Here is a 27,964-nt window from a genome sequence, read left to right on the forward strand (position 1 = left end):
AATATCTACTCTACTAGTATGTCTCCGTTTATCTATCAAGATGTGATCTATTTGGTTGTGTCAATACATCTGGAGAAGTCCAAGTATATTTCTATTAAACTATTATTTATATGTAATATATATCCATCTAAATTAACAACTGAGGAAAGAAGAATGAGTTTCAGCCAAGAATCTGAAATTAAAATTGCGTGTAGGTTTAAAGAAGAGAATATAGACTGCAATTCGTCATAATGAGTGAGCCGTGCCCGACATCGTAGCTGTTCATCTAGTACGTCACTTCGCCCGACAGAGCGCTCTCAGACGACATATTATATATAGCGCGACGAATCCCTTCATTTTCTTATCCAAATTATCCTATGGGCCGGTTCATTACGTCAGACGAGGAGAGAGGGAAAGCGAGTTTACTTGGCTACGCGCAGTCATATGTTACTTCACTCAGGAGTCGGAGCCCGTATTGATAACATCACTCAGGTGTCGGAGCCCGTATTGATAACATCACTCAGGAGTCTGAGCCCGTATTGATAATATCACTCAGGAGTTGGAGTCGGTATTGATAACATCACTTAGGAGCCGGGGCTCGTATAGACAATATTACTCTGCAGCTAGCCCGTATCGACAGTTTCATTCAGGCAATCGACGTGCACTCGGGAAATGGAGCTCGAACTGTATTCTACTCTGGTAACTTAAGTTCATCGTGATAGATTGTTCGAGAATAGTGTGTCATTATATTTCACTTGAGTATTTACGGATTATATGAAACCTTGTTTGGAATAAATATATCTTGGGATTTGGCGTGGTAATAAGTTGTGTCAGATTCGTAATCATTGAAGTATGCAAATTTGGGTTGTGATATTCTCATTTTTGGTTGTATGTGTTTGAGATATTGTGTTGGATCGTGTATTGGAAATTACTCGCTTATGATACATCTTGGGTTAAGTATTTGCGATTACGTGAAGTGATGTATTGTGATATAGGAGGTTGTATTGTATTAGGGGATTACGTGAGGAAATATAATTTGATATGTGAGGTTTTGATGTTCCAAGACGGTTTCGGTGATAGCGTAGTGATTACGATCTCTTGGGTTATGTCGTATTTGACGCTGTAATGAACTAGAATAGTATGGGACTCATTTATCTATTCTAGTATTTCCTATCCATTTTGGTTATTATTGGTTTCCACACCGGTATTCAGGAATCGAGTGCATTGACTTTCCGTTGCTATTCAAACGATCATTGGTATTTGAAATTATCGTCGGTTACTTATCACATATCGTATATATATATATATATATATATATATATATATATATATATATTGGGCCTTGTTTTATTGTAAAGCACAGAGATTGTTGTTAGTGCTATCTGCACAGTTTATGTGAGACCTATCTGGAATTTGTAATTTATATAGTGACCATATAGTGACCAGTCATATGACGGTTCGTACTGGGTAAATTCTTTGTGTTATACTGAGTTTATGTGTACGTTGAGTTTGGTTAATCAGATTTTATGTTATCTGTAATTGAATGGGCCATGTGTTATGAGTTAGTGTACTGACTGGGCGTTTGTCTTGAGGTTTATATCTAGTTGCATATATATATATATATATATATATATATATATATATATATATATATATATATATATATATATATATATATTGAGAGAATGTTTCAATGACTAAATGATTAATAGGTCAGTAATTGATTATTGAGAAATGGGCGTATTAGATTGTATTACGACCTATAAGTATGTTTGCCCAGTGTAGTTAAACTCTCCACGATTTAGTCATTGCTTTGGTACTTATTCAGATTAACTTGTGAAATTTTCATTCGCTTAATTTCATACTTATATGTTATTTCATTTATCATTCATGTATATTGTTATCCATTATTGTTAATTATATCTATTATACAAATTCACACTATTTATTTCTAAAAGTATTCCACTGCGCACATCTAATCCTCCAATGTACCATCCACCTGGCGAATAACAGCCACTATAAGAAGTAGTAGAGGAGGAGAGGATGATCGTACACCTCGTACGCCTTCTCATGAGCGGGAAGGCTTTGGGTATTCAAGTAGGCAATATGAAGGGATGAGGGGTGTTTTTCAAACGCTTGTGTGAGAACTGTTTTCGCCTCGGGGCTGCTGGGCGGGTTACGGTCTACAGAGCAGGAGGAAAGAGAAAGTGAGTCATTGACCAGTGTTCTGTTAGGGGCTGCTGGGGTGACATTTCCAAGAGTCAGTTTAGCCAACTTATAGAATTTTACAACTGTATAAGGAGTGGACTGCAAAAACTAATTTAATTGTTTTAAAATTGATATAGGCTAATATAAATTATTATTAATATTAATTATTAAAATATTAAAAATGAAAGTAACCAAGATCTAAGTAATGCTAATGGGGTTATGATATAATGAAAATAGTAATCTAAAACTACAGTACGAATAACAATACTACTAATGAAATAAACTAAAACGTTAATAGTTAGCTATAAAGTGATGACTAATGGTACCGCTTATGACCCTAGCTGCATTACATTATTTAGTCTTCTCTTTACATTGCCCTCCTTAACAATAATAGAACCATCTAGTGTCCAAACATTAGTCACACCATATTTACTAATAGCTTCACGCAACAGTTTATGTCTGGCACTGGTGAGATCCTCCTTCACAGTTATTTGACTGCCTTTCGAAAGTCTTTTATTGCGGAAGACCTCACTCCTCTTTCTATAGGAAACAAATTTCACGATGGTGGCCCTGGGATGATCATCCGTCTTTTTCCCCACACAGTGGCTCCTGTTTATGTCACTCACCTTCAGAGATACTCCTGTTTTCTCTGCCACCTGGATGGCAGTGACACCAGTATCTTCATTTTCTTCCTCTGGGACACCGAATATGCGAAGACTCTGTTGTTAATATTGTTCCATGATATTATGATGATGATGATGATTATTATTACTATTATTATTTCTATTATTATTTTTATTATTGCTATTATTATTATCATTATTATTATTATTATTATTACTGTTAAAATTATTATCATTGTTATTACTGTTACTATGATGATGATGATGATGATGATGATTATTATTATTATTATTATTATTATTATTATTATTATTATTACTATTATGTGTTATTATTTTAGTGCCTATGTCACTTCTATTAGTGTCGAACAGAAGGCCTCATGGCCTTCACTCGGCCAGAATAAATGGATAATTAGTCTCTAGTGTTTGAAGTTGCATCTATGTGATGTACTGCAGAACCAAGCTGATGTCTGATACATGTGAGGTCAACTACTAAGCTTCTGAAGTAATTGGTTCAGATTTCGTGTGCCTGTGTCTTTCAGGAAGGAAATTTATCGGGTCAGCACATGCCTGGCATCAAGGTGGAATTCGTGGACGACAGCCATCGTGTCACATCAGAGATTAAAGTTGAGGAAGGCCGAGTGCCTTTTGACTTTTCTTTGGTGAAGTGTGAAGGCTTTCCTGTGTTGAAGTGTGAAGCGAAGGTGAGTGTCTCATTATCTTTGTATGTAAGTACCCGTAATAGAATCTGGGTTGTAAATAACCTGGTTATACATGGCTCTGATTTATACGTAATTATGCCGCGGTCTTTCCAAATTACATTTAATAATATAAAAATGAAAGTTTCAGTCCGGCTGTTACTTTGAAGATTCTCAGTAATAAAGATGTCCCCTGGCCTCGTTACGAGCGATGCGCAAGATGAGACTGGTGGTAGGGCTGCTACCTTAATGTTTCCAGTCAAACATCGCTGTGTACTAACACATACAGCGAGGGTTGTTCCTTCCGCTCCTCAAACCGAGCTCAGGTAATATTCTCATGTGAGCCTGGTGACCGTTGGAGTCTTCGCACGTTACCTGTGCAGCGGGTCTCATTACACCCTGAGACACTGGGTGCCCGACAGAACTTAGCCACCATTATGGTGCCCACGCGTCTGTCGAGAATTATCCATGTGAGTATAGTTATGACAACTGTCTGCCCTGTTCACCATGTCAGAAGAATGAATGACGACCGGTTACCTAAAGTAATACTGAACTATGAACCAAGAAGATACAGAAATGTTGGTAGACCAAGAAGAAGATGGATAGACGACATGAACTTTGAAGACGGAACAGGCCAATAGGCCTAATCCCTGTGGTTGATGATGATGATGATGATGATGATGATGATGATGATGATGATGATGATGATGATGAAAATGAAAGTTTTAGAAATCTTTTATATTATATCACCAAATTTCGAAATGCAGTCATACTACCAGATTATAAATCAGCTATTTTATCAACGGTCTCTAACTCCTACCCTTCTTCTCGCTGATCTTCCAATTGAAAAGCTCAACAAAAGAATAATTTTCGAATGGATTTCATCTCATTGTAGAAAACTGGGAAATAAACTGCCTATGCATTGCCTGAGAAGGGTAGTACAACTATTTACAGACATGTTGATAGATCTACATTTTATTCTGTAAAGCGACCCATTAGATTAATATAAAAAGATATTAATAATCCTCAACCCAATATGAGCAAATGCTGGGTAACTTTCGGTGTTCGACCCTGGATTCATTCCACCAGCATTATCACCTTCATCTCATTCAGATGCTAAATAACCTAAGGTGTTGATAAAGCGTTGTAAAAAATCTACAGAAATAAAATAAAAAATATCAATACTCGAAATTTTATATCCAAATTGCAAGGAAAGAAATGGAACATTTTTAATATAAATACACACGTGATTCCTGAAAGTCCTTCATTTTCTTCTAAATGAATGGTGCAGGCTACTACTATAGCACTTAGCCATTGTGCTCCTCATATGTTTTGCACGCTTCCACTTGGTAATGAGTTTGAAATAATATTGTGAGAAAATTCCACAGACACTAACAGTCTATTCCTACTACAAAAAAGAGTAATTAGAATAATAGTGGGTGCCAAATCTAGGGAATATTGTAGGAGCATTTTATAAAAAGTACAAATAATGCCCATTATATTTTTTCATTAATGAATTTCCTCGTTTGTAATCGTGAAACCTTTGTAACTAATGCAACAGTTCATAGCATAAATACTCGTCAAGAAATGACTCATACTCCATCAGCATTTCTCTCATGCTATCAAAAAGGAGTGGATTATGGCAAACATTTTTAACCCTTAAAAGCCTGAATTATTTTTCGTCAAGTTTTTCGTTTATTTTGTTATAGACTAATTAAATGGATGTAATTGAACACAACAATGCTTTTGTTTTCAATTGTTAAAGCGAATATGTGGAATTACAGTGCGTGAACTTAACTGAACTTTAGCATACAAATCATATATTCATCACTCATTAAGTGTTCTGCCCAAGGTCAGATCTTTCACTGCAAATCCAGCATTCTCCAATGTTTCCTATCTTGTGCCTTCTTGTTTGTCTTCTTGTATGATCCATATATCTTCATGTCGTCTATCATCTGATATCTTCTTCTGCTCCGTACTCTTTATCATTCACTCCTGTTCACCATTCCTTCCAGTGCATCCTTCAGTAGGCAGTATCTTCTCAGCCAGTGACCCAACCAATTCCTTTTCCTCTTCCTAATTAGTGTCAGCATCATTCTTTCTTCACCCACTCTTTCCAACACAGCTTCAATTCTTATTGTCTGTCCACTTAACACATTCCATTCTTCTCCTTATTCACATTTCAAATGCATCTATTCGTTTCTCTTCACTTCGTCGTGATATCCACGTTTCTGCCCCACACAATACCAAACTCCATACAAATAGTAAAAAAAAAAAAAAAATACAAAATTAAGAAAATTACTTTCACAATACCTGAACAAATATACATAATAGAATTATTGTCACAAAATACTCGTATGAACAAAACACATTTTCGTAACATAACGTTTTACATACATTTTTGTATGATTTTCACATATTTCGGTAGTAAGGTAAAACATTTCTTATGATATGGCAAAAAAACATGAGCTACATCAAATTTTGAGGAAGCTGTATGTCGGAAGAGCATTCTCCTAGCACATCGCTGTCTTTTGTCTTCGGGTATCGGAATCACTAATGTTCCATTCCATCGTATCTTATATAATCAGATGTTCTGCGAGTGACGTCCAGAAAGTAAGTTTACCCAGAGCCATTTACAGAAAGAAAACACAATTTCATGAAAAGATTTATTGGAACAGATACAGCAATTGTTGAACTATTTTTCAACATATTTCCCACTGGAACTGAGAGATTTGTCACACCGTGGGAACAACTTTTGTCCCACGTAGAAGTTTCCCGCCTGGAATTGGAACCAGTGTGTGACAGCCGTTTGCACCTGTCTGTTGATACCACGGTAACAAAAAGTCTCAATTCAGGTGGAAATATGTTGAAAAAAATAGCTCAACAATTCCTGTATCTGTTCGAATAAATCTTTCCATAAAATTGTATTTTATTTCTGCAAATGGCCCCATGGAAACTTACTTTTTGGACACGTCTCGTAGCTCCAATATCGCTGTATTTGGAAGTAGACGGTCACCCCTTGCCTTTTGGGATGCTCCCCGACTTCTTCAAATCTCCCATTTGAATTCTAATTCATTCAATGGTGAGCCAGATCTTCTACTTGGCTGCCAAGAATTTTGTATAGCTACATCTAACAACCATGTGAACATGGGCTAAAACAGTTTTTAGATAGATAAAGCGAATTTTTATAATGAAAACAAAATTTGTCACATTTCTGTCTTTAAAACTCACTCTCTGGAGAAATCGATTGAACTGTTATAATATACTGTTTTATCCACTTGCGTTTCCCTGATTGCACCATTTCCACACATTGCAATGTTGACGGTATCATTCTCTTTCTATCACAGATGACTATTCAACTTCCTCTTCTTCTATAAAAGGAATATCATCTAGTGCACCTATTCTGTCGCTATTAACAAAAATAACCCCAGCTTCAGTACTCTGTTTCCTTCCACTTAGGTTGTCGAACATGCCACCCTCTACATCTGCAGACTTCTCGTCAGATACAAAGTTGGGCTTTGGTGGCTCTATGTAGAATGCTCTAATTTTTCGTTTTCTAATTCCAAAAGTATCTCATGCACTTTCACGTACTGTTTGTAACATACATTTTGTTGCTTGTACTTTCTTGCAACTCCTCCATCTTACTGTTAGTAGCAAGAGAGCACAATGAATGAGTGACAACATATTAGCCTAGCGCTACCATATGGTAACGTAAGAAACAATGTATTACATCCACAACAATGTTACGGATTGTAAACTTGTGCTTTATGTACATGAATACTCAATCAACAGTAAGTAAAATACCACAACACACATTACAATCAAGTGAATCAAAGTACCAAATAAATTATCTTACTTTTAGTTGCTCTCCAAAATTGCTGCTGAGAAAGCAACATCTAAATCGCGCAGCTGCTCTTGCCCAACTGGTATAATAAATTTGTGATTTCATAATGTAATAAGAAAGAACCAATCATGCAGCTTGGATTCACAAAGAAAAATTCCAGTTTTATTAATTAAGGATGTGTATGAAGCGAGTTATATTCCTTTCTGCACTGCGTTACCATATGGTAACGCTAGGTTAAAATGGGTTAATATCCTTCTTAAGAATTTAAAAAATAAAACTTAAAACTTAATATTGTTTAGGGCCAAATGAAAGAAGTACCTAATTTCTCACACCTTCTGTTCTGTAGGTGAATTCCTGATATTCAACAACGCTTCATGAATATTTCTGTCCTGTATTAAGTATTGATACTAACCCTTTGTGTTGTACTAGTATATTGTAGAACTCTGTGTGTTACTAGTATATTGTAGAAGTCTTCTATATATACGTAATTAAGACTTTGTAGTACTACTACGATTTTTTTACATGTTCCATATTCTGGCCCTGATGCGATTTCCAGATGTATGCTATGTTATAAAATCTGCTTTTACACTGTTTTCTACGGACTTCCATTTGCCATAATTATCTGTGTCTGCCACGAAACCGGTCTGTTCAATTGATTTACCAGCTTCGAAAATGGTGACAAATTCCATGTTCAATACCTCAATTCATTTGGGGTTATAAATCTTCTGAATCTGCAGGAACAGTGTGTATTATTAATTAATTTGTAAGTGCGGTGCCAAACCTTCTTTTTCTGCTGTCTTATGCCGAAAGAAGTCATGTTAAACAGTGTGCATTTTCATTTAATAAAACTTTCAATATTGAAATACTGGTATATTAATGTTTCAATATATACTGTAACTGTTTACTTTTTATTTACGTCAAATATCCTAGCAAATTCTGATGAAGTTTTCTACAGGCCTTTCTACATGAAATGTATATATTTACAGAGTTGGATCTTGATTCCAATGCGCTATATATAATACAAGCATATAACCTAATTTAAGGAAAGATGTGTGAAGGAAATAAGTCAATGCATTTTTGTGGAAATAATTGGATTTTGTGTAAAAGACAATACAACCATACAGAAAGGTTACATTAGATTCACTAGGTTTGAATAGTGAGGTGTGTGACATAGGAAACCAGTGATTCATATGGCCAGTTAATGCTGTCTGCATGATTTACTGACTTTTCCAGGAAGATTCATTCGATGTGGAAAGAGTTCAGCAGGAACAGAAAGTGAAAGTGTCTTCAGAAGAGGATGGAGTGTTGATTGAGAGGTGAGTGTACTGTGTTTCTTTCATTCTTCCAGAACATCATAAAATAACGAAATAAATTTTATATGAATCATATCTATATCTGTACCTACTACAGGCTACTATAATTATCATTACCATGACAAGTAACACCCTACAACTCCTACTATATCTGCTGCTTTATTATTCTGCTGTCATTGGAGAACCATGATTTCTTTTAGTGTATGATCACGTCACTACTTTGATAGGCAACATTTCTACTGCGGCTGCGATCTCTCTGCATTGTGCTATTTGGCTGCTTTTCGTGCTGCGCAATTCTAGTGCTGTGAAATTTGCGACAAATTTAGCAGTTCTGTACTTCTGTACTTACAGGTTGTGTTACTTTTGCAATGGCAGCTAGCTGGAGCTTTTCTTCTCCGTGCACATACTTCACTGCAGTTTTAGGTTGTGTTCCCTGTCACATTTTCATATTATGAAATACAGGCAAATGTATCTTAAATAGTATTTCTCTGCTGATAGCTGTGTTGCTTATGGAAGGGTGCAACATGTACCAGATCCAAATGCGGCAGATATCTCAGAGCTGAAGGTAGATCATAATGTGATATCTTATTACGATTATTTCGATTGATTCGTATTATATTATCTACAAAAATATCCATTGGTACATCTCTTTTCATTTGTCCACTGACGCAAATGCACTGTACATATTTTGCACACAATACAGGTAGCCCATGGCTTATGTTGATCTCCAAGCTTGACAGCAAAATAACATAAATGTACTGTCTTCACAAACTGGGACGTAGGTGTCCTACTTACTTTTAGTATATGCACCCCACAATTATAGCGTAACACGTAGACATAATTGAAGGATGACCGGTGTGAAGTGCCCATTCCTTTGCGATGCTTATCTCCAAATTTAAACGACGTGACTGAGAATGTAATTGTACAGACCTGCTATAGGATCATAATTACGATATAATTAAGAATTTACATTTTAGGACCCAATATCTGAGATGTAAAAGTACAGTTGGAACTCGTAATCACGCTCACAAAGGGCAAAAGCACAAACTAGGAGGCACAAGAACAATCTCCGACATGCAACTGTCTGTAAAGATGAAATAGTAAATCATGTAGTCTACTAAAACCATGATAACCATCTAAAAGTTATTACCGATAATGTAAGAACTCAGAATAATAATAATAATAATAATAATAATAATAATAATAATAATAATAATAATAATAATGGCTTTATTTAACCTCTCAGAGTTAAGGCCGTAAGGCCTTCTCTTACACTCAACCAGGATTAAAACTTGCTTACATAGTTGAAAATAAAACTGGATCAGAATTAAGTAATTACATACTGATATAATTTAGGTACATAATGAGATCAAATGAGCTAGTTACATAAAAATTGACCTTCATTAAATAAAAATAAACATAGTGTGAAATACATTATTAATGTTGTTGGAATCAAATACGAATCACATAAAAACAGAAGCCGATAATTCAATAAAAAAATGTACACAGTAAAAATAAAAATAAACACATTAGTATACATATTAATATTAGATTATAATTAAGTAGGATTTACATAATTAAACCAGAAACCGACAATTGAATAAAATGTACACAGAAAATAGATTAATAATAAAAAAACAACACAGTGGGATACATATTGGTGTTAAGTGTGATAAATAAACACGATTTACATGATTACGCAAGAAAAATAAGAAACAAAAAAGAAAATAAAAAATAAATACAGTTGAACACATTCTATTAAATATTTGCAACGCGTTAGGTCTGGCAACCCATCGCAAGATATTTTTCTAATTTACATTTAAAGGAAATTAAAGTTCGGCAGCCCTTGACTTCAGGCTGCAGAGAATTCCAGTGACGAGAAGTAGCAACAGTGAAAGATGAAGAATAAAGAGATGATGTGTGGAGTGGTATTTCTAGCGTGTTATCATATTGTGACCGAGTATTTAAGTTATGAACCGAGAAAGACTGTGGAATCGGACAGATAAGTAAGAGGGAGTAGAGGTGTGCAAAATTCGGTATAAGAGAGAAAAGGAATGTAACTTTCTCCTCTCATTTAACCTGAGCCACAATAATTTATCGAAATAAGGCGAAATGTGATCGTAATAGCGGACATTACAAATGAAACGAACACACAGATTATGAACACTTTGCAGTTTCTGGGATAAATCCACCCTGAGATCACTGAATAAAGCGTCACAATAATCGAAATGAGGCATAATAAGAGTCTGTACAAGCGTCTGCTTTAATTTAGCTGGATAGTGGTAGAATCTTTTTAATGAGTGAAGAGTGGAAAATACTTTCTTGCATGTGTGTTTGATATGCGTGTCCCAGGTAAGGTTAGATTCAAAATGAACTCCCAGGTTTTTTACAGTTGAACTGAATGGAATGATCGCTTTATTCAGAGTCACAGGAGGAAGGTTCAGCTTATTAATATATCGGGGATTAATCTTTTATTCTAAAATAAGATAGCCTGTGATTTATCTGTATTTAATTTAAGTCCGAATTGTTGAGACCAAGATGAAACGGATTCGAGACCTTTATTGAATCTGTTAATACAGTCACTTAGTCTATCAGGACTGGCGGAAATGTATAATTGAACGTCATCTGCATAAATATGATATCTGCAATATTTAAATGACTTGGCGATGTCGTTAATATAGAGACAGAAAAGCAATGGACCCAATATCGAACCCTGGGGAAATCCTGACTCTACTGTCTGCCAGGAGGAGAACCGATTATTAAAGACAACATGCTGCTAGCGGCCAGTGAGGTAGGAGTGCATCCAGGTGATAATGCTGTCAGAAAAATTTAACACTCGAAGTTTTGTTAGTAGCAGATCCATGTCAACAGAGTCAAATTCTTTGCTATAATCCAATAAAATTAATATTGTTGCTAGTCGTTTATCCATAGACTCTCGTATATCTTCAGTTAAATTCAATAAAGCAGTGGAAGTGCTATGCCCGCTTCTGAATCGAGATTGGAAGGGGTCGATAATATTAAATTCAATCAGATATTTGCTTAATTGCTTATGGAGAATACGTTCAAGTGCCTTTGATAGAACGGGAAGAATGCAGATTGGCCTATGGTCTTTAGGAGATGCAGGTGTGTTTACTTTAGGTATTGGATGCACTAGAGCCGTTTTCCAAAGATTTGGGTAGGTAGAAGTGATGATGGAAGAATTAAAAATATGTGTTATCACAGGAAGCACGATATCGATTAATTTATTAATAAAAGCAATGTTTATGTTGTCAGAGCCTTGCGCTGTAGACCTAGTGTTTTTAAGAGCCTGCCTAACTTCTGTGTCTGTAATATTAGAGAAGAAAAACTTTTCGCGAGCAGGAAGAGGAATGGCTAAGAGAGTATTCATGGTGTTAAGTTTTTGTTGTTTATCAGTTGTGAGGTGGGTGGTGAAGTAAAGTACTGATTAAGTTTATCAAGTGATATGTTTGGGATTTCAGTTTCTGTAGTTTTACTTCCTATTCCCATGTCACGTAAATGCTTCCAAAGGTACCGTGGGGAAATGAAGGGGTCGACAAGACTGAGAGCATGACGGCGTTTGGCATTTCTAATGCTTTGCGTTGTCCTGTTCCTAATTTTTTTATAGTTGTAAAAATTTTCCTCAGATTTATTGTGTCTATACTTCCTGTAGGCAGCGTCACGTGACGTCATGAGGTACGTATGTTATCAGTCATCCATGGAGCAGGACGGTGAGTGGCACGTCTTTTCCTTAATGGTGCATGTTTATCAAACAATTGTATCACCATGTTATTAAAAGCGGTCAATTTTTCATCTACAGTGACTAAGTTAAATATTGTATGCCATGGCAATTCCATGGCGTCGGAAATTAATTGATCGTTGTCGACATGTTTTAGATCTCTGTATGTAATGAATTTCGCTACAGCTTTCGGGAACTGGAGAGAATACTCTCCGAATATTAAGTCGTGTGCGGAAATTCCAGGAACAGGCAACTGCCCTGATGTTACAATTCTGTCAGTATTGTTTGTAATAATTAGATCTATTAGAGTTTCAGTAGTAGCTGTGTGATGGGTGGGGTTAAAGGGAAGGATTTTTAATTTAAACGCTTCCAACATGTTACACAGTTTAGTCCCATTTGATTTAGGAGCTAGAAGATTGGTGTTGAAATCACCGAAAACTAGAACGTGTTCTAGAAGAGATAGGAAGTCCAACGGCAAAGAAGGCGGAAGATCAGAGTCACTGCTGCCTTGCGGTAAGGGTATTGACACGAAGGATAGGGGAGAGCCCCCGACAGAAATGCTCCAGTGTGGGAACGAGCACTGTGTAGGGTAACCTATCGCCACCTTATCGGTAGGCTAATCACCTGCACAAGGTAGATTTAATGATTCATAGAAATACTGGAACCCTCGGAAATGGATCAGAGGCAACCCCTCCACGCTGCTTAAGCGACAATAAGGAGGTAGTGAAAGAAGAAGAAGTATTGTATTAAATTATTTTATAAATTCAGCAATATTTAAAAGTATGCAATATGATTTATTGAATCAGCACTCAAATTAACCCCGACAACAGGTCTAAAAACCAAGACACCATCAAAAAGTGTATTTGCCTGTATTATTATCTGACATATACAGGCAGTCCACGCCTGCTGACCATCGGTTAGCGCGTCTGGCCGCGAAACCAGGTGGCCCAGGTTGGATTCCCAGTAGGGGCAAGTTACCTGGTTGAGATTTTTTCCGGGGTTTTCCCGCAACCCAATATGAGCAAATGCTGGATAACTTTCGGTGCTGTACCCTGGACTCATTTCACCGGTATTATCACTTTCATTTCATTCAGACACTGCATAACCTAAGATTTTGATAAAGCGTTGTAAAATAACATACTAAAATAATAAAGAAAAAAAATATATACAGGCTGAATCATAATTTACGCATATGCAAGCCACTACGCAATTTACCATTGCACATTATGTCCAAATTATTGTTTCCGAAAATTAAGCCTGGGCTCTAATTTCCGAGAAAATTGAGTTTAAATTACACAATATGGGAACGCTGGATGAACGGCAGCACTTTATGTACTTAATTTAAATATTAAACCTCTTCAGAGGTCGATGGATCTTGTTGCACGGCTTCATGCAGCTGTAACGACTGTCAACAGGATATGTTGCATAACGTACAGAAAGATATTATTCGGCTCACAGACCTTTGAGGTCGTATGGAGAGTAATATTTTGAGCACAAATTGCAAATAAATTATATAAAGTACAATAAGTGTAAACATGAACTGTGACTAGTAAGAACAACCTTACTTACTTATTAATGGCTTTTAGAGGAGAACACGGAGGTTCATTGCCATCCTCACATAAGCCCACCATCGGCCCCTATCCTGAGCAAGATTAATCCGGTTTCTACAATAATACATCGTATGCCGCCTACCTCAAATCCATTTTAATATTAACCTCCTACCTACGTCTCGGCCTCTCCAAAGGTTTTTTTGCCTCTGGCCTCCCAACTAACATACTATATTCATTTCTGGATTTGCCCATTCACTGCTACATGCCCTGCCCATCTCAAACATCTGGATTTAATGTTCCTAATTATGTCAGGTGAAGAATACAATGCTTGCAGTTCTGCTTTGTGTAACTTTCTTCATTCTGTTGTAATTTCGTCCCTCTTAGTTCCAAATATTTTCCTTATTCTCACACACTCTTAACCTCTGTTCCTCTCTCAAGATGAGAGTTCAAGTTTCGCACCCATACAGAACTATCGGTAATATAACTGTTTTATAAATTGTACAGTTACCCTTAAAAAGAATGAGACGATTCTTGGTCGTCGGAAGTTAAAGTTCTACAGCGCGGTTCACTCGATATCCCGTAACGATACATACCATGACAAATAGTACAAGAATTGTTATAAGGACCACAACAAGGACAAGGACCAGAATAAGGATCACGAAGAAGACTGCCATTTAAGGCCAGGATTTCACAACATAGCTCGAGTCACAAAATATCATTGCTTCACTGTACCGAATGGCAAATGCCTGCTAAGGGATCTACATTCTGGACTGCTGCTGTCATTGTCTTGTCTCGGTAGCTCATATAGTAGCGTGTCGGTTCCAATGTATAACCGAAACGTCTCGTGTTCGATCCCGGGTAAAACTTCTTTTTTATTGAGGTGTAATTAATTTGTTCAGAGATCCTCGACTGTCTAATTTGTCGAAAAATATGGAATAATTTATGCCCAATTTCTGGGTCTTACAAGTGGGCTGAACCTCGTCAAAAAAATAAATCTTACTTGGATGTTAAAAGTATTCTTCCTCAAACAAAAATCATAAGAAACAAAAAGAGACCTGTTAACTTAAAATCTTGTCCACATATCATCAGCTTCTATTACAGCTCTAAGTCGATCCGGCATGGATGTCACGAGATTGTGGAATAAGTTCTGATCCCCGGCGAGATCTTCCCAGGTGTCAACAACTTGATCTCACAATTCGTCTCGATTTCGAGGGCGTCGGTGGGTATAGGTGGCTATTCTTCTCTTTTTCAATTCCATCCATAAATTTTCGAGGACATTCAAATCAGGTGACTTCAGAGGCCAATTAATGATTTCGATCTCGGGTCTCCTTTGAAACCATCTTTGAATGCTTGCAGCATAGTACACGAGATGGTTATCCTGCTGGAACAGAAATGTTCCTTCGGGAAAACGTTCTCGGGCGGAAGGAAGGAATATATTTTCCAGAATGTGCTAGTAAGTTCCCGCATTAAACCGGTCACTGATTCGTTCTATAACACCAGGTCCATCGTAAGACATCCACCCCTAACACGATATGCTAAAGCGCCCCGATCTTTTACGTCGGTGCACATAGCGCTGATCATGTCGGAGACCATCCTCACGATAGACACGGGCAGGACCTTTGTAATAACTCGAGATGGTTGTTTCGTCGGAAAAAATTACATTTCTCCAATCGAAATCCACTCGATTGGTAGCGAAGGCAAGACGGTCGACAGCTTGTGCTTCCCCCAATATTTCCATTTGCGCAGCCCTCCGGCTCCTAATACCGCGGTTCCTCAACCTGCTGATCACAGTCTGTGAAGAGCCGGGAATGTTAGATGCTGCGCTTATTTCGTAAGCAGTCAGAAAGGGGTCCTGTCGAACTGTCTCGAATAACAGAGCATCCTCTTCCAATGAAGAAATCTGCGGACGCCCAGGAATAGGGCAATTTTTGACCTCCCCTAAATTTTGGTAACGATGAACCCACCTCGCAGCTGTACTTCCAGGAACACCGACCAAACGGCCAGCAGATCTAGCCCCATATCTAGCCTCAACTAGAGCTATAACTCGCTGTCTCATGTCACGTCGGTTCGCCATTACGATGAGAAATGAGGGATGACGATAATGCTTTAGTGTAGAAAATGACTATTTAACGTGATATAGAATTATTGAAATAAGAGGCATCTTGCATAGTAAGAGTTAATAAATCAACCCTAAATTAAATATCTAAATAACAGGATATAACAGGAAGTCCAATTGTTGCGAAACTAATCAAATTAAATCTAATTACATTAAGTAAACAAACCCCAAATTATGACACCACATTGCTACAGCTAAATTGTAGGTTATTAACATAAGCATTGAATAGGTCCGTGGTTGTGCGTTGGACGACAAAACCAAACATCGAAAGTTCGAATATTGCCGAGGAATGTAACTTCTTGCTTTTTATAATGTAAATCAGACTTATAACTACAATCATTCCTATTTCTTACATTATTTATTAATATTTATAGCCAACACTGAATTTGTAAAGAAAAGACTTCAGAAATCTCATATGGAATTTGTAGCACTGAAGTAGTACAGCCATTGATAAATGTTTTGTACACAGAATTAGACTGAATTCCTATTCGACAGAACCTATAATCAATGGCTTGTCTGAACATGATAAACGAATCCTAAGTGTTTCCAATGTCACTGAACAATTTCAAAATATTAATTTAAAAACTAGTATCTAGTGATCATTTACATTTATGTCTACAAAATGAATCTTGGAAAAACATATGATACTGGTACTACTAATATTAAGAGTAAATGTATTGAATTTTTCACTTAATTTCATAATCACTTCAGTGGATGTTCTCGATTCAATGTTGTGAAAAAATTCAAAAGTAAAAACATGTAGATAACGCAGGGACTTCAAAATCTCATATATTAAAAATAAGAATCTATATGTAATGAGTTGCAATGTAATGATCCTCATGTTCTTAAATACTGCAAGAAGTACAGTGTAATTTATCAAAAATTGTGAAAGAGGAAAATAGAATATATTTGAATAGAAAAGTACAAAATTCAGATAATGCAATTAAACCTATTCGGAATATTATTAAATTTAAAATTGTAGATATCTTAAGAAAGAAAATATTTTTTCATTAAGACCAATGATTATAAAGTAGAGGATTCCAAATCTATTGCAAATTCTTTTAACATATTATAGTATATGGTACAGAAATATTATTGACAATGTAAACATTCAAGATTTTGCAAAAGATACTGCAATTGGTTACTTAACAGATGCATTTAATAATTAGTATTAATACATGTAATTAGTCAATAACTGCAACAGTGCTTTTTCATTCAATCATCTATACTAATAATATAACAAATCTGTAGCCGAAATTTTTCTGGTAATTTTCGATTTTCCAAAAATAATTGGTCCTAACATATACAATTAACCACCCTGAAACGGAAAATCGCTTTTTTGAAATTTTTGTTTGCATGTCTGTCTGTCTGTATGTTTGTTACCTTTTCACGCGATAATGGCTGAACGGATTTCGATGAAAATTGGAATATAAATTAAGTTCGTTGTAACTTAGATTTTAGGCTATATGGCATTCAAAATACATTATTTAAAAGGGGGTTATAAGGGGGCCTGAATTAAATAAATCGAAATATCTCGCTTATTATTGATTTTTGTGACAAATGTTACATAACAAACGTTTCTTTAAAAATAATTTCCGATAAGTTTTATTCCTTGAAAAATTTTGATAGGACTGATATTTAATGAGATAAATGAGTTTTAAAATTACAATAACTGCCATCTAAGGCCGTGTAATGAATTAAAAAACAAATGACTTCGTCTATAAGGGGCCTTGGACAGCAACAATCGAAAGCTATGAAAGATAGCCTACAGATAATGTTTCTGTGTTTGTATGAAGTAATATCAGAAGCTAAATTAACCGATTTGTATAATTAATTATTAATTCACCATTGGAAAGTGTAGTTTCTCTAGATGGACATAATGCTATAATGTTATTACAGTAACTTCTGAGTGAATCGAGGACAGGTAAGATTAAAATAGCTTCTTATGCACAGAAAACGTAATAGGCTATTCTGTACATTCGTTTCCTGTTTTTCCTAAAATAATTTTAATGACCAAATGAGTGGTCTCTGGATCAAAATGATCGCATTTTAATTATGCAAATACAATTTAAATTCAGTTACATAATAAACGATTTATCCTTATATCAAACACGAATGTTCCCTGGATCAAATGTCCTATTTTAATTATGTAATTACTTTATATTTATTTCTAACGGGTGCAGCGGAGCGCACGGGTAGGGCTAGTAACATGAATAAAATTGAATTCACATTAAATGAAACACTATTGCAAACACGTAGATAAAATAGTTAAAATTAAATGAAGGGGTGAGAATGAAATAATCCAAAGCCACACTTTTAACAAAAATTGTTTTGTGCGAGTGCATTACTTACACATTACACTAATGGGAAAGCTATTAATAAAATATTGTAACAATTTCTCAAGAAATGACATAGCCTAAGGACTCTAAACCTTTGTAAAAGTTTGTCTATTATTATATATATTTTTAATTTCATTTTAATTGTTAGTTTTCAATATATATGCATTTACATTGTACAGTATATGTGTGTGTGTGTGTCTATAAATGCATTCATTAGATTAACGTTTATAATATTATAACTTGTAATTTTGTATTGTTTGCGATCATTAACACTTAATCTCAGGACTTTGTAGAACTCTATTTCAACGTTACTTAGCTATTTCAACGTTATTTAGACAAAAAAAAAATCGTTGTGTAGACTAAGAATCGAACTCACACTCTTCTACACAACACGCAGAAGTCTTACCGTCAGAGCTATTGAAACGACACGAAAGCTTTCCTTTCTGTGCGGAGTGTCGATCTAGTCATGAAGGGTCATTGTCGATTAAACTACACGATTTATGTATATATTTATCTTTCATTTACGTAATATTATCATATTTTTTGCAGTTTTTGAAGTGAATTTCGGAACGATGCTAGTAACAAACCAAATAGCCTGAATTTAAGTAACTCAATATTCGTTATCTTGTGTATCAGTGCTCTGGTCTCCGATCATGCGCAGTGTCTTACATCTGAGACTTAGGAATATTCAATCGTCTCATCCTTTTTCAGGGAAACTGTACCTTTCAACTTTTTTGTGAGCAGGCTGGATGACGAAAGCTTCCCAACCGAATAATAGCAGGCATTTTCCATATTTATTTTATTCTAAAAGAAACAATCTAACATTAAAAAAAAGCATAATGGAAATCTACTTCAATAAATGAGTTAATGAAAATACTGTGCACTGTAATTCATTTCGAAATGATTAAGTCCACACCTGTTTAGTAACGGTTAACGCGTCTGACCGCGAAACCAGGTGGCCCGGGCTCGATTCCCAGTTGGGACTAGTTACCTGGTTGAGGTTTTTTCCGGGGTTTTCCCTCAACCCAATATGAGCAAATGCTGGGTAACTATCGGTGTTGGACCCCGGACTCATTTCACCTTCATCTCTTTCGGATGCTAAGATGTTAATATTCCAAACAACTTTATACATAAAAGAAATACGCTGCGAGACGGGTATTCGAACCCAGACACATACAGTTGCATACTGCGATATGAAGACGTTCGTGTTAGCACGAGGCTGACTATAAAAGCAATGACTTACGTGGCCCACTGATGTTGAACCCATTCTACTATGCTATCGTTTATCCAGCGTTGTCAGGTTGTGTAGTTTGAACTCAATTTTTCTTGGAAATTATGGCTCGGGCGGAATTTTCGGAAAGAATAATTTGGACATACTTTGGAATGATAAATTACGTGGTGACTTGCATATGCGCGAATTTTATATACACAGACACACACACACACACACTGACTGGCAAAAATATGGATCATTTTGTAAAAATCTAATCATCGTCAATAAACCACCAATCAATGAGTAGCATATTTTCTGTCGTAAGTCAACATTTTTTCTTCAGTTGTGTTTTCAATTTGATAAGTTAAGATGCCTCTTATTCGAGAAGACATTGTGAGAGCTGTCACGTTGATTGAGGCTGGATGAGTCATTCATTTTGCCGCTAATGCCATCCTGGAAGTATCTAACATACCCTACAGCGATTCTGTGAACTGGGTAGGTTTACATCCGACAGGGATGACAGGTTTCTCCACACAACAACGGTCCAGTCTAGATAATATGTCGAAACAATGAGGAACATCACTGTGAGTAAGAGGAAAGTTCGACGAAGACTCCGAGGAATCAATTTAACTTCAAAAGACTTGCAATATATCCGTAGTTTTCCCCCAGCACTGGACAGTGCGATTACACTTAACACGTCAACACCAGAATTGAACTGTGGACCATTGGTCACTGGTGCTGTTTACGGGTGAGTCGCGATTTTGCTTCCAGTCACCTGATCTTAGAGAGATAGTATGCAGAAAGCATGAGAAGCGATATTCACCTTGAAAGTTCCCCAAAAGAACTCTGTTTGGAGGTCTTTCTATCATATTATGGGGCAATATCAGTTTTGGCCCTGAAAGAGGTCTGTTTTCGTCAATGGAGGCATTCTGAATGTGCACGTATATATAGTGGAGGTGTTAGCAGACCATATAATCTTCTTCGCTGGCGAAACTTTCATCATTATACATGACAACGCCCACTTCCATACTGTTCACTGCATGACGGACTACACTCGCGACATCGGGATGTCAACTCTAGACCAGGTAGCACGCAGTCCAGACTGAAATCCTTTTGAACACTTGTGACATATGCTCGTTCAAAGAGTGCCATGTCGCCATTTAGATATGATGAACGAAATGCGGGCAGCATTGTACGAGAAGTGGAACCTTACCCCTCGGAACACTTTGGAGGACATGGTGGTCAGCATGACGTGACAGTGCGGAATATTGTCACCTCTAGGATTGATAACACACGATAATATGACAAGATACGCGCACAGTGACAGTTTCAGTGGCACATTCGAGTGTTAATATAAGTCATTGCCTCATGAACTCCATGAAGTGCGTAAATACTTGAAATTTTGCATAAATTACAACACTTTAGAACTTTAAAATACACTGTAAACAAAAAGTATTTTGATGACGAGAGTGAAGTGCACAGAATGCATGTTTACTTCGTTTTACAATATGCCTTAGTTAGGTTGAACGAAAAATGAAGCATAATCTATAAAATTATTATAGTTCTTTAAAAAACAGTGATTTTTTTTTGTTTATCATAATCGCCATTAGTAAATCCCTGTCTCAGAGTATGGTCATTCACCCCACCATCAAGTTTGAAACATATAGAGTACAATTTTATAATTCATTTTGAAGATTTTTCAGATAAGTATTAGTAAGTTCATTCATTCATTCATTCATTCATTCATTCATTCATTCATTCATTCATTCATTCATTCATTCATTCATTCATTCATTCATTTTATTCCATAGATCTTACATGAGCAATGAAGCTTTAAGATGTGGAACAAGTCAAAATTTTACAATATTACAATTACAATTTTTACAGTTTTATAATTGAACGGTTGGATGGAAAAGAGGCCTCAGGTCATTCAGGCCCTTTTTGTGTGAAATGTTTTTTCGGAGTCATTAGGTTTTAAAGTACGCGCCGTAGAAATTTCATGAACGTAACATTAATGTTGGCAGTGTTGGAGCTGTGTGAAGAAATGTTGGCAAATGTGGAGACATCAGCTGTCTATCCTCCAAACACACTGTGGCTGTCTAAAACGTGTAATCTGTTACTAGTTGTGTTTAAGACGTTCTACCAAAAGTCTCGAAACAAGTGTCATACAAATGGAAGGGAGTAATAAACTCTCTGATAATGATTCAGATAGTGAACCAATAGCTAAACGAACGAGGAATCGAGGGCGAAAAAGATGTCGCAATGAAGAACAATGGAAATCCAACTACAGGAAGGTAAGAAGAAATTGTGAATTGTCTTATAAAAGAGAAGCTGGACGCATTGTTCCAAACAAAGTGTTTAAGACAGTGAGTGGATGCTGCCCAAGGAAGTGTTGTAATCAGATTTCACCAGCAAATCGGAAAGAGCTACACACAAATTTTTATAGTCGGGAAAATAAACCAATGCAAGATCTACTCTTATCAGGTTGCATGATAAAAAAAGATATTAAATCACGAAATGTAGCTCCAGTTAAAAGACCATATGAAACGCTATGGGACTATTACTGTACTGTGGACAGTTCAAGGTTATTAATATGCCATAAATTTATCATTGACTTATTTCAGATTTCTGTTAAGAGGTTACGTATTATTCAACAAAAACTTAAGGATGACAGCAGATTTGTATAAAGTGGAGGAAACACCGAAATAGATCGAACAAAATATCTGGTGATTGGTTGCTTGTTGGTGAACAATGGGCATCTATTACATCTGTTGAACTGCACTATCGAGGCAAGAACACTAGCTGGCTCTACTTTGTTGACTCTTTTTTGGATGTATCAAGTCTGTATGGATCTTTTCGTGAATTTTACAAAGAAAAGAAGGCCGTTTTCCGGAAATGAAATACTATAGCTAGTATAAGTTTTTTAGAGAGATGTCTCCATACTCATTTCGAAGACCACGAACTGATATAATTATGTGACTTTTGCGAAAAGTCTCAACTGCAGCTCGGAGCATATCCAAGTGATATTCGAACAAAGACTGATTTAGATATTCACAAGAGGAAAGTTACCGAATACCGAAAGGTAAAGGATAAAGTTTTGGACACAATGAATGAAAACCCTAAATGTTTGGTCATCGAATTTGCTTATGGTCAAAATCTACCCTTACCTAAACTGAATGTTAATAGTCAGTTTTATAAAAGACTATTATGGTATAATGGCTTTAACGTGTATTGTCATAATGATAAAGATAGTGTGATTTACTGCTACGTTCAGACAGAATAAAAAAAAAATCGGAAAGTGTCGCATCTTTTGTGCACCATTTTATTGAAAGGAAACTCAGCAATTCTCATGTTGATTATAAAGACATTGTTTTGTTTTCGGACAATGCTGGGGGACAAAACATAAATTTGATTATGTGTATGTTCTGTTCCTATCTTGCTGTATCACTTAGAATGTGTGTCTCTCAGATTTTTCCTGTTCGAGGCCACTCGTACTGTCAATGCGACAGGAATTTTGGCATTTATTCCAAGAAACTGAAGAGAAAAAGCAGAGTTGCAACTGGACCTGATAATGATAACATCATAAGTAAGAGTGCTGAGGTTGTTAATGGGAAAGGGATACTGAAAAGTTGGGGATCAACCTTGAATCCATTTTTTCAAAGAAAACCCAAGTCTATGCATAGGCCTAATAATAAATAATAAACTGAGTTTATATTGAGTTCCTTTGTATTCTACTATATTTTCCTTAAATTATGAGGGAAAAGCAAATAAGTTTCTGTGCATAATAATAAATAATAAACTGAGTTTATATTGAGTTTCTTTTTTATTATGTTGTATTTTCATTAAATTATGTAAAAAGCGACATAATTTTCTATGCATAATAATAACAAATTGAGTTTATGGTTTATTTTCTGTTTTTAAGAAAAAGGGCCTCAGTGAGCAAATTTTTAAACACCAATAACTTTTAAATCAATCAGCTGAACACAGCTTTTCTTCTGAAATATTATTTAAACATTGCAAATCCTTTTACCGAAAGCATTGAGTTTTATTTTGTACAGTAAAGAGAAAGGGACCAGTACTTTAAAATGTTTAAAGGTCTTTTTCTCAAAACGCCATTTTCTCAACCATTCAATTTAGTAATTTTCTACAATTCTTACAACTTTTTACAATATTTTGGCGAGATGTAGTGACATGAGGTGAGGTCCGAGGATTCGCCAAAAGATTACCCGGTATTTGCCTTTTGGTTGGGGAAAACCACGGAAAAACCCAACCAGGTAATCAAATCAAAGGGGTAAAATGAAGTCATGCCGAGGACTCGCCATAGACCATCCGGCTTCAGTCCCACAGCTGGGGAAAACCTCGGAAGAAACGAGCTTTCACTTACATTTTTATAAATTATCTGACTTGTGTTTGTGATTGATCACGCAAAATTTGCTTCCTTATGCGAGTGAAAACTCGTTCACAATTTTGATTTACATGATGTAAAATGTATAGAGTGTGTTACATTTTATCTATGTTCGTTGTTTAGAATTTTAGCGTAGTACCACTGCTTCCTAATAGAAGATAATATCTACACAGAAATAATCATGTAAATCTATAATATAATATAATATAATATAATATAATATAATATAATATAATATAATATAATATAATATAATATAATATAATATAATACAACACAACACAACACAACACAACACAACACAACAACACAACACAACATACTTACTTATTGGCTTTTAAGGAACCCGGAGGTTCATTGCCGCCCTCACATAAGCCCGCCATTGGTCCCTATCCTGAGCAAGATTAATCCAGTCTCTACCATCATAGCCCACCTTCCTCAAATCCATTTTAATATTATCTTCCCATCTACGTCTCGGACTCCCCAAAGGTCTTTTTCCCGCCGGCCTCCCAACTAACACTCTATAAGCATTTCTGGATTTGCCCATACGTGCTACATGCCCTGCCCATCTCAAGCATCTGGATTTAATGTTCCTCATTATGTCAGGTGAAGAATACAATGCGTGCAGCCCTACGTTGTGTAACTTTCTCCATTCTCCTGTAACTTCATCCCGCTTAGCCCCAAATATTTTCCTAAGAACCTTATTCTCAAACACCCTTATTCTCTGTTCCTCTCTCAAAGTGAGAGTCCAAGCTTCACAACCATATAGAACAACCGGTAATATAACTGTTTTATAAATTCTAACTTTCAGATTTTTTGACAGGAAACCAGATGACAAAAGCTTCTCAACTGAATAATAACAGGCATTTCCCATATTTATTCTGCGTTTAATTTCCTCCTGAATGTCATTTATATTTGTTACTGTTGCTCCAAGATATTTGAATTTTTCCACCTCTTCGAAGGATAAACCTCCAATTTTTATATTTTCATTTCGTACAATATTCTGGTGACGAGACGTAATCATATACTTATTCTTTTCGGGATTTACTTCCAACCTTATCGCTTTACTTGCTTCAAGTAGAATTTCCGTGTTTTCCCTAATCGTTTGTGTATTTTCTCCTAACATATTCACGTCATCCGCATAAACAAGAACCTGATGTAACCCATTCAATTTCAAACCCTGCCTGTTATCCTGAACTTTCCTAATGGCATATTCTAGAGCGAAGTTAAAAAGTAGAGGTGACAATGCATCTCCCTGCTTTAGCCCGCAGTGAATTGGAAAAGCATCAGATAGAAACTGGCCTATACGGACTCTGCTGTAAGTTTCACTAAGACACATTTTAATTAATCGAACTAGTTTCTTGGGAATACCAAATTCAATAAGAATATTATATAAAACTTCTCTCTTCTCTCTCTTTGAAATCTATGAATAACTGATGTACTGTACCCTTATACTTGCATTTTTTCTCCAATATCTGTCGAATACAAAAAATCTGATCAATAGTCGATCTATTACGCCTAAAACCACACTGATGATCCCCAATAATCTCATCTACATATGGAGTTAATCTTCTCAAAAGGATATTCAACAAAATTTTATACGATGTCAACAAAAGTGATATTCCTCGAAAGTTACTACAGTTAGTCTTGTCCCCCTTCTTAAAAATAGGTACGATTATGGACTCCTTCCATTGTTCTGGTACAATTTCCTTTTCCCAAATTGCAAGTACAAGTTTATAAATTTCGCTAGATAATGCCCTTCCACCCTCTTGTATTAATTCTGCTGGAATTTGATCAATACCTGGAGACTTGTACTTTTTCAGATTTTCTATTGCAATTTCGATTTCAGAAATTGTGGGTTCCGGTGTAAATGGCTCAGCAGTTTGTATTTGATTTTCGTCCCGATCATTTCTATTTGGCCTATGTATATTTAGTAGTTGCCCAAAATAGTTTTTCCATCTGTTCAAGATTGAATGACAGTCTGCAAGCAAGTCACCATTCTCATCCTTAATCACGTTTACCCTTGTCTGATATCCGTTTTTAAATCCCTTTATACCCTTGTATAAATCTCGAATGCTTTTATTCTTACTATTTGTTTACACCTCATTCAGTTTTTCCTTCAAGTAATCTCTCTTTTTATTCCTAAGTGTACGACTTGCTTCCCGTCTGTCATTGAAATAATTATCTCTATTCTCCCCAATTGGATCCTGTAAGAATTTCAATTTTACATAACATAACATAATGTAGTATAAAAGTGTAATCACATTAGGTATTCAAATAAAAAAAAATCATTAAGAAAATTAGCTTTTGGATATCTAAAATTATACTTCTAATTCAAAGTCAAACGTCGTTTAATTAATTCAATTCACGTATAAAAATCCCTTCTACTTTATATAGTACTTCAACATCAGCCAATATTTCCAAATGAGGCGCCCGAGATCAAAATGGGCTATGTGACTTTTTTTCAGAAAATGAGTTATTGACGTCATTGGCAAGTTTGAGTTGAAGACTTTACACTGTGAAAGGTGCAGTTTCAAAATGGTTTATTTTAGACATGTAAAATGCATGGAGAAAATTAGTACTTGTATCAAAATGGGATATGTTATTATTAATGAATGAATCAAAATGGGATATGCCAGCCGTTATTTCAACAGATCAAAATGGGCTATCTTTCATATCTTTACGTTATATTTCCAGAGCACATGAAACAGAATGGTCTATGTTTGCCAAAGTTTGTGTGGTTTAAGTTTTTCCGCTAGATTTTTCAGAAAACTAACATGGTTTAGACCTTAGTTATACAGTAATTATACCTCTACAATTTTGTTCTAATTTATAAGGCAAGGACTGGATTGCTATGAAAAATATTTATTTAAACTAATGTAATAGGCGTTAATTTATGAATTACGGTAATATTACTTCAGACAGAAGATTACAGGCTATGACTGCTCAACGTATTCATCTGCTAAGAGTGAAAAGTTTTTATGAAATCAAGAATGAGATGTCTCCAGACCTTCTCACTTTGATCTATGATTGTCAGCAAAATTTGGCATTTCCACGTCTTCTAACCAAGCAACATATTAAGCCAAGCAATATTACATGTACAATGAAACAGTAGTTGAGAAGAGATAAGACAAAATATTGAGACATAGTGCATTTTCTTATAAATGCTAGAACATGAGACTTCTAAAGGAAATTCTGAAGGAATAGACTGATATGTAATGATATGAATGGAATTGAGAAAATACTTTTGGTCTCAAATGGATGAGAGTCACAAAAATGCTACTATAATATCAATGATCTGTTGATGGTTCTACAATGAAGCTCCATCATCCCGATATACTTATGACGGGATTCTATTCCCTCTTCTTCGACACAGTTTTCTACCCTGCGACAATATATTCGGAAAAGTGGAGAATCAAATTAAAAAATAAGAGGTAATTGTGTTGTCAAAAGAACATCATATTATCACTGGGAAACAAGCAACTGTAATCAAGGTTGACAATGAAGAATATCCAGTCCGTAAGTGAAAGAAATTTACAAAAGACATGGTGAAACCGACCAGCTCCATTCTATTTAAGATCTCAGAATTTGAACATCTATTTTCTTCTTCTTATTTAAAGGACAAGCATGTTTACGCTTTTAGAACAAACAAGATTTATCATATGGACTGTGCAAACGAGGAAAATTTTTCTGTAGGTTATCAATACATCGATACATTATGGATGTAGAAGGATCGTTTTAGAAACATTTTGGATTGTTCTGGGAAGGAGAAGATCATTCGCAGATAAACCTGCAAATTCGTATGACTAGGAATGTGCCAACAAACGAACAAGATGGAGAAGAGGACGTTAATGGCCTTTGCACATGCTTCTCCCTTGTTAGGTTAGGTTAGGTCACGGTTGCTACGGGCGGTTAGGACGACCCTTTGCACATCGGTCAT

The 27,964-nt window shown here is 35.8% G+C and overlaps 2 protein-coding genes across 2 annotated transcripts in view; one reads left to right on the plus strand and one right to left on the minus strand.

Annotated features, from left to right (window-relative positions):
- LOC138705744 (uncharacterized) overlaps nt 1-11,409 on the plus strand; it is a 43,432-nt gene extending 32,023 nt beyond the window's left edge. The window contains exons 4-6 of the mRNA XM_069834333.1: nt 3,353-3,514; nt 8,586-8,668; nt 9,017-11,409. Coding sequence (XP_069690434.1) covers nt 3,353-3,514; nt 8,586-8,668; nt 9,017-9,044 — 273 coding nt within the window. The 3' untranslated portion in view covers nt 9,045-11,409. The remainder of the gene's footprint in view (nt 1-3,352; nt 3,515-8,585; nt 8,669-9,016) is intronic.
- The window catches only part of LOC138705743 (zinc finger protein 235-like), a 158,120-nt gene that overhangs the window by 12,859 nt on the left and 117,297 nt on the right, over nt 1-27,964 (minus strand). The window lies entirely within an intron of this gene.

The sequence above is a fragment of the Periplaneta americana genome, chromosome 9 (genome assembly GCF_040183065.1).
Source record: "Periplaneta americana isolate PAMFEO1 chromosome 9, P.americana_PAMFEO1_priV1, whole genome shotgun sequence".
Classification (NCBI taxonomy): domain Eukaryota; kingdom Metazoa; phylum Arthropoda; class Insecta; order Blattodea; family Blattidae; genus Periplaneta; species Periplaneta americana.